This window comes from Empidonax traillii, unplaced genomic scaffold, assembly GCF_003031625.1.
Source record: "Empidonax traillii isolate 1590-97213 ecotype Southwest subspecies unplaced genomic scaffold, ASM303162v1 scaffold863:size338993, whole genome shotgun sequence".
In the NCBI taxonomy this organism is placed as follows: domain Eukaryota; kingdom Metazoa; phylum Chordata; class Aves; order Passeriformes; family Tyrannidae; genus Empidonax; species Empidonax traillii.
This window is the reverse complement of record NW_020956056.1, coordinates 277,667-285,237: the sequence shown is the minus strand read 5'-3', so window position 1 is coordinate 285,237 and position 7,571 is coordinate 277,667. Positions and strand designations below refer to the sequence as shown.

At 51.0% G+C, this 7,571-nt stretch overlaps 1 protein-coding gene across 1 annotated transcript; it reads left to right on the top strand.

Annotated features, from left to right (window-relative positions):
- Nucleotides 1-4,247: 4,247 nt before the first annotated feature.
- Nucleotides 4,248-6,708, top strand: KLF2 (Kruppel like factor 2). The gene is made up of 3 exons (XM_027902352.1): nucleotides 4,248-4,347; nucleotides 4,496-5,387; nucleotides 5,740-6,708. Exons 1-3 carry the CDS (start codon nucleotides 4,273-4,275, stop codon nucleotides 5,913-5,915), a joined length of 1,143 nt encoding a protein of 380 aa, XP_027758153.1. The 5' UTR covers nucleotides 4,248-4,272; the 3' UTR covers nucleotides 5,916-6,708.
- Nucleotides 6,709-7,571: the final 863 nt, after the last annotated feature.

Here is a 7,571-nt window from a genome sequence, read left to right as displayed (position 1 = left end):
ATATAAAAAGAATCCTAAATAAAGATGGTTTGGTTGATGACAACGCTGTTTCAAACAAGGGTGTGCAGGGTGATTTTCACAATAAGGAACAAGCACACGACAAACGAACACGGTGTGCACACGTGGATCGCTCCAACCACGGCCTGACGCATCTGGAGATGGAATTTAGATTTTAATCAAGCAGGTTTATTAGTCCTTGATCTTTTTTTTATCATCACTTGCCATTCAGTGCTGTTAACAATGACCTGGAAGAAAACAGAAACTGTTGCTGATAAAGTCCTAGTTGACAAAGCTGGGGGAAGTGCAGCACGATTTGAAGAACATGTAATTGTTCCAGGATTATTTTAACTATCCAGGCGGACACAAACCCCTCACATGGCCACAGGGAGAAGCTGAAGGCCACACTTCTAGGAATGGAACATGCAAGCAGCCCTGGGTTTTGGGATAGTCAAAAATCAGTTTCCCCTTTCACCTTCCACTATCCCAGGTTGCTCCAATCTGGCCTTGGACACTTCCAGGGATGGAGCAGCCACAGCTTCTCTGGGCAACCTGTGCCAGGGCCTCCCCACCCTCCCAGGGAGGAATTCCTTCCCCATATCACATCTAACCCTAATCTTTGTCAGTTTGAAGCCATTTCCCCTTGTCCTGTCCCTCCATGACACGAAGGAGCAGGGGGAGAGGAGGACTCTGCCAGGCAGTTACTCAGTGCAAGACCAAAACAGAGGGCACAGCTCGTCTAAAGAGACCTGTCTTGTATTTGTCTGCTGCTCCACTTTCTCAGTGCTCAAAGCCCACAAAGCACTTTGGAAATATGCAGATAGTTCAGAGGAGAATCACAAAAAAAAAAAAAAAGTATTAAAGGAAAAGATGTCTTAACTAAAACCTTAATGAGCGCCTTCAACTGCAGCTCATCAAAGAGATGGCTCATCTTTGTCTGGGAGTCCCTGCATGGGAACGAGCTCCAGTCATGAAAGGTCTTGTCAAAAAAGGCTCTTTTCTCCAATTAGTTCACGATGTTACTTTAATCAGACAAAAGACCTAGAGGATTAAATCTCTCTCCCCAGATTAAGACATGTGTCTCCAACACATACCCGTGTATTTTATTTTATGTGGTCGTTCACATCGTTTTATCAACTTCCTTGAGAGCAGATTCTGAAAAGTGCTAACTCAGAACCTGCAGTTTAAATTAGCAAAGAAAAAAAAAAATTTAAAAAAAAAATTGTATAGTCAACAGAACTGTGTCAACTCGAGAGCAGGCAGGGAAATCCTCTGATAGCTTTCATTTCAATATGAAGGGGGGTGTTACCAGTTGCTGTGATTTTCTCCAGGTGCTGAGGCCTCATTGTCAGCTCTTTCACCCCGCTATTACCACTACTATTACGTTTGCTCGGGGTGCAATCGGGTCTTTCTGGGAACAATCCCTGCGAAAGGAGGGGTTGGTTGGTTGGTTTGTTTGAGGAGTGAGGTGACTCAGAGCTGGAGCAGCTGGGTGACGTGGGCATCGCACCGACCCGTCCAGCCGCGGAGCTCCAATGAGCGCAGCCTGGATTCTTGGGTTAACCTGCAAAATCTTGATGGCAATCCCTTAAAAAGTTTCTCTTGATCTGAAAGCAACAAGGGAGATCAGCAGCAACACCTAGGAAAATCAACTTTGCCATATAAAAGTGGCTGACTCCGTGTTTACGTTGGCTGGGAGACAAATCACACATCATTTCGAGCTCTCCTCTACCCGCAGCAGATTAACAAATACTTTCTAATCTCACATTCTTCACATTTATACACCAGTGGCATCACTCCTGATCTATGCTAAGTGAGATCACTGCCAGGGGCTTGGGTTTAGATGTTTAAAACAAGCGTTGCGAGCAGCAAAAAGCCTGAAAATGTCAGCACAAGTGCCGTGGACCGAGTGGAAGGTCACGGCAAAGTTGTTCTCAATTTGCTCAGAGCCAGTGACTCACAAGGTAAATAAATTCTCCCATTTGTCTCCCCAGGTTTTAGCGCAGCTCTCGGTTTTTAGCCTCGCTGCTTTACTTGAAAACAAAAAGAAACTAAAGGCCGTGAAGTTCTTATTTGGCGAGCTCAGTTTTCATCCCCTGTGCCCGCTCAACGTTTCCTTTACGCAAAGAAAAAGCGGAGTTTGGTGCCGGTGCCAGAGACAGGGCAGGGTATAAACACAGCCCTTCCAGTGCCTACTGGAAGGAAGAACCAGACTGGGACTCCTGGGCGAAACCTCCACGTCCAGTTGTATATCCTAGAAACAAAATATTTTGTTGTAGCTGTTGCTGAAATCACAAGCACATAAACTGACACAGCCATTCGGGGTGTGTTATCAGGGGAACGTTCACATTCATTCTGAATTCATCAGAGTGTGCTTTCTTGGCTGACTCACAGCCCCATATATACATATCGCTGGGTTACGAGCGTTTTATTAGAGGAAAAGCGTTTACATTGAAAGATTACACAAGTGTGACATTACCGAGCCGTGAGTCACATCTTTGTGTACGGCGTTACCATGCACTCAGTGTATTGATTCTGCTCCAGTCGCAGGAGTTTGGCTGCTCCTCCTGGCCAAGCCTGTGAACTTTTCGAATCAAAACGATAGAAAGCTGAAGGCGAGGCATTGCCGAGTTTAAAACGTGGGGGGGTGTCGGAACGAGGGTTTGCTCAGCCCGGGGACTGAGCTCTGCTGAACGGGCTCGAAATGGCCCCCCCAGCAAGGGCATTGCTCCTTCCCCTCCTGGGGCACACCAGGCATAAAAGTGAGAGCTGTTCTCCTGCACTCTTCTGATCTGCAGCTCGCTCAGAAATCCTTTTAGAAGTGATTGCAAAGGAAATGTGGAGGAGGTAAGGGGAAAGCACAGCTCTGCCTCTCAACAGGCTCTCGAAGAATCGGTCTGTCCCGGGATAAATCATCATTTTCCCCCCTTTCAGAACTGTCACTTTTGCTCTCTCACTCCTGGATGGCAGCCAAGCAGCTGTGATCCTCAAAAACAGGAGTCTGGGGCACGTTATCAGAATTTATTGGGGAATTGTTCCCTAAGATTGGCATCTGAGCCAGAGGTCAAGGTAAGGGAGGAGAACAGTCTTCCCTTCTGAAAAATCCAGCCCAGCACCATAAACTGGCTACGAGCAGAGGAGATCACAGAAGCTACTTCCATTATTTCTCTCATAATGTCACAGGGCAACGTTGATTTTGGCAATGTTTGTGCAGCAAATGGAAACTCTGCTTGAGACTTGCACTTCCATTAAATGCAAAACTCCAGCAGAGACCGTACAAGAGTGACATTAAACACCTTTAAGCACTGAGATGGGTCTGAGGCCTTTCGGGTGACCAGTGCAGGAGGCCCCTGTCCCCAGCTCACCAGTTTACCCACGGGAGCAGGGCATCGGTGTCTCTGCCTGTGCCCCAAACTCCTTCCACTCCCACCCTCATTTTCTGGGTCTGATCTCACCCCTTGCTCCAGGGATGAGGGTGGATCGTGGGGCAGCTGCTCTGAGGTGTGTGGGGATCAAACCCCTCGTTCATGGTGTTTTCCTGAGCATCAGCAAACAGGGAGCCCTCATTGTCGCCCATCCCACAGCAGGTGCCTCATGGTGTGGTGGAGCTTGGACTCAGCAGTGTCCCCCCTCCCCAGTTCACAGTCCCTTGGTGTGTCCAGGGCAGGAACCCCCACCGTGTCCCCCATTCCACAGCAAGTCCCTCACAATCCCTGTCAGAGCTTGGCCCCATCAGTGTCCCCTCATGTCACAGACAGTCCCTCGAGTGTTTCGGGGCCCTATCCCTTTGTCCCCCCATCCCACAGGGGTCCCTCACAGTGTCTCTCAGCACACGGTCCCCTCAAGAGGGAAGGTCCCTCAATATCGCCGGGGCTGGGACCCCTCTGCCACCCCTCAAAGTCCCGAGGGGACACAGAGACCCCTCGGATTCCCCCCAGCTCACGCTGACGGGGGACACGGACCCCTCAGTGTCCCCTCTCGGGCCGCTGCCCGGGGCGGGGGTCTCGGTTCCCCCGGCCCTGCCGCGATCCCCGCGCCGAGGGGAGGGCGGCGAAGGGGGCCCGTCCCCGCTCGGCTCCGCTCCGCCCCGCTCGGGCTGGGACCGCCGCCGCCGCGTCCTTTTATACCGGGGCTAAATTTAGGCTGCGCCCGAGCCGCTGCCTCCCCGCCCGCCCCGTCCGGGACGCGTTTCCTCCGCTCCTGCAATTGGCCTGAGGCCGCCCCGCTCCCGCGTTATAAGGTGCGGAGGGCGGCCGGCCGCGCTCGTCCCGCACCATGGCGCTCAGCGACACGGCCCTGCCTTCCTTCGCCACCTTCGCCAGCCCCTGCCGCGAGAAAGCGCTGCACGAAGTGAGTGCCCGAGTGTGTGTCCCCCCCTCAACACCCCCGAGCCGAGCACCGACGGCTCAGCGCAGGCATGGGCGGGTCTGTCCCCCCCCCCCACACCCCAACAAGGCGAACGCACCTCTCTAACCTTGTCACTTTTCTCTCTCCCCAGAGGTGGAAATGCGAGCAGGAGGCCAAGACCCCCGCTGGCACCTGGGGCGGCCTCTCCCCGCGCAAAGAGGATGAAGATCTCAACAACGTGCTGGATTTTATCCTTTCCATGGGCAGCGATGGTTACGGCCAGGGCGCTGCCGGCGGGGATTATCCCCCTGCCCAAGGCGAGAACGGTGGCTTTTACCAGACAAACCCGTCCCCGGGATGCTACAGTGCCCTGGAGCAGGGCAGCCCCCCGCCCTACAACACCGGCATCGTGCCGGAGATGATGCGCTCCGAGATGGACTCCAACTACTGCCCTCCTGGCAGCGTCCACGGGCGGTTCTTCGTGACACCCACCTTCGGGGGGCCGCAGTTCGTTGAGAACATCAAGCCCGAACCCGACATGGACAATTACGGACCGGTCCTGGGTCTGGTGCCCCAGGCTTGCCCAAAGATTAAGCAGGAGGGCAACGCGACCTGCATGATGGCCTATGAGCAGCCCCGGGTGGCCAGTTCCCCCCAGATCCCCGGGGCAGAGACGCCCCCGCTGAGCCCCGACGATCTCATGGTGAATGACTGCCACACGCAGATGATGTGCCCCTCGTCCGTGCCCTTCCAGCAGAGCTACCACCCGGCCTCCGGCTTCCACCACCCGCAGACCCACCTGCAGTACCAGAACACCTCCCAGTTTGGCCTCTTCGAGGACAGCCTGCCCTTACAGCCCTCGGCTCCGCGGGGCATGCTCACCCCTCCTTCCTCCCCCCTGGAGCTGCTGGACTCCAAACCAAAGCGGGGCCGTCGCTCCTGGCCCAGGAAGAGGACGGCCACTCACACCTGCACCTACGCGGGCTGCGGGAAGACCTACACCAAGAGCTCGCACCTGAAGGCGCATCTCAGGACGCACACAGGTAAATAGAGCTGGTGGCTTCACCTGGAGATGCGCTGCGGGCCGGTGGGGGTAGCCTTGGATTAAACAGTCTGCTTTAAAACAGGGTATAAACAGGGCTTTAAAGTGTTTTAAGTCCAGGCGTGCTCACAGAGCTGTTGACAGGTGGGCAGGGCTGTAACGCCCGGGTGTTTCCCCCTGTAGGTCAAAGCTTTTCCAAAGCCCCTCTTTCGCGGCAGGGAGGGGGGGTGGGTGGGTGAGGGAATTACCGGGGCAGTTCTGTTCATTTTTAAGGCGCTCGCGTGGGGATAAATAAAGCTCGGGAGGCTGCCTGGCTTGCCCCGCTGAGTCACGCTGTGTGCTGTCCCCGCCAGGTGAGAAGCCCTACCACTGCAACTGGGAAGGCTGCGGCTGGAAATTCGCCCGCTCCGACGAACTCACTCGCCACTACCGCAAACACACGGGCCACCGGCCCTTCCAGTGCCACCTCTGCGACCGGGCCTTCTCCAGGTCCGATCACCTGGCCTTGCACATGAAGCGCCACATGTAGCCCCGGGGGGGGACTCCGCCCGGCCCATGCGGTGGACGATGTTTTTATAAACTGCTCAGGTGCGGGAGAGTGTTAAAAAAAAACCAAAAAAACCCAACCACAAACCTGTAGCTGGTACTACGTGGGGAGGCACCGACCGAGAGACGCTCCAGGACGGACGCTGATTGAGGGTTTGACACAAGGAGGCTTAGCCAGGAATCTCCTGCAGAGAATCTGCCGTGACTGTTATCAGTGACCTGGCCGTCCCGGTCAGGAGAACAGGGGGTTATTATTATTATTTATGCGGCTTCTGTGAAAGGGTAAAACTCTGTAAGACTCCATACAGATTGGAGAGAAGAAGCTGTAAATATTGTTTTGTTTTGTTTTCCCGATTCTACCCACCCGGTCCTAAGCTTTACAAGACAATGTTTGTATGGAAACTGCCTGAAGTTTGACCCTAGAAGAGATAAAAAATGAATGTTACTGTAGCTAACGATGTTATTTTAGATCTCAGTTGAAGGCATGGCTAAGAGAACACTCCTCTTGTTAGACTGTTTGGTTCACAGGTGCAATAATATTCTTGTTTGCCATGATCTACACTAGAAGTACAGGGCTTGATGTCTTGTAAGAAAATAACCTATTTTACTGTAATTTTTTTTATATATTGTAAATAATTTTATACAATGAGAAATATTGTATATGTAAATAGAAGACAAATGGGTATTTTGCCTATTTCTGTTTTTATAAAAACGTAATTTTTCAATGTTTGAAAACATTTCATCTTTTTAATAAAACAAGTTTTTAATTGCTGTGATTTTTATTCTCCTTTGAGATCTCCCTGTTACTTTTTCCCTGATGGCTGGACCAGCAACCACCTGGTTTTGTTTTAAAATCACCAACAACTGTAAGAAGACACTTCAAAAAAAAAAAACCAAACCACCAAACACAACTGAGCCGTGGATTTTTCTAAAAGAGATAACAGAGTAAGTAATTCATTCTCAGTGGTAAATGAGACACAGTGCAGTGCTTTATGAAAAACTCACAGAGGAAAGCAGATCATATTCAAAATACACTTCCTAAAAATGGTTAAGTAAGCAACACTGCAATTTCAGTCTCATTTCTAGTTTATGCTAAACTATTTTAATAGCATCCTTAATGTTTTCCAGATGCAGTTACAGTTTTGCCAGCAGTGTGTGGGTTTTTACTATAAATTTAAACACTGCATTTTTGTAATTACGGAGGCTTATTTTAAGGCATTCTTGTACATAAATTATCCTTGTTCTCAAGAGCTCAGTGCAGAATTCCAATGGAACAGTAGTGGAATTCAAGCAGAAATTCACTGCACAGGTTAAAAATACCTTCATAACTCATTCCCCAAAACTTAAATGCACTTAATAGTCTGTAGTCCCACCTCGATTTCAGGAGTTAAGAAAGATATTAAACATTGGGGTGGGGTGGGGGTGAAGGGGGAGGAAATCAGCCAGAAATCCAAATTTCAAAATCCAGATTCTGAAAACTAATCACAAATAAAGTGGATGCTGCAACAGCTGCGGCAGTAAATGGCTGCAAAAGTCAGATTGAGCCCCCCAAAAAGCTCTTCCCCAGCTGTAAATGAGCTCAGAAATCCAAGGAGTAAACCTGAGGAAGTTATTTGAAACTCTGACAGGGATCCTCTGT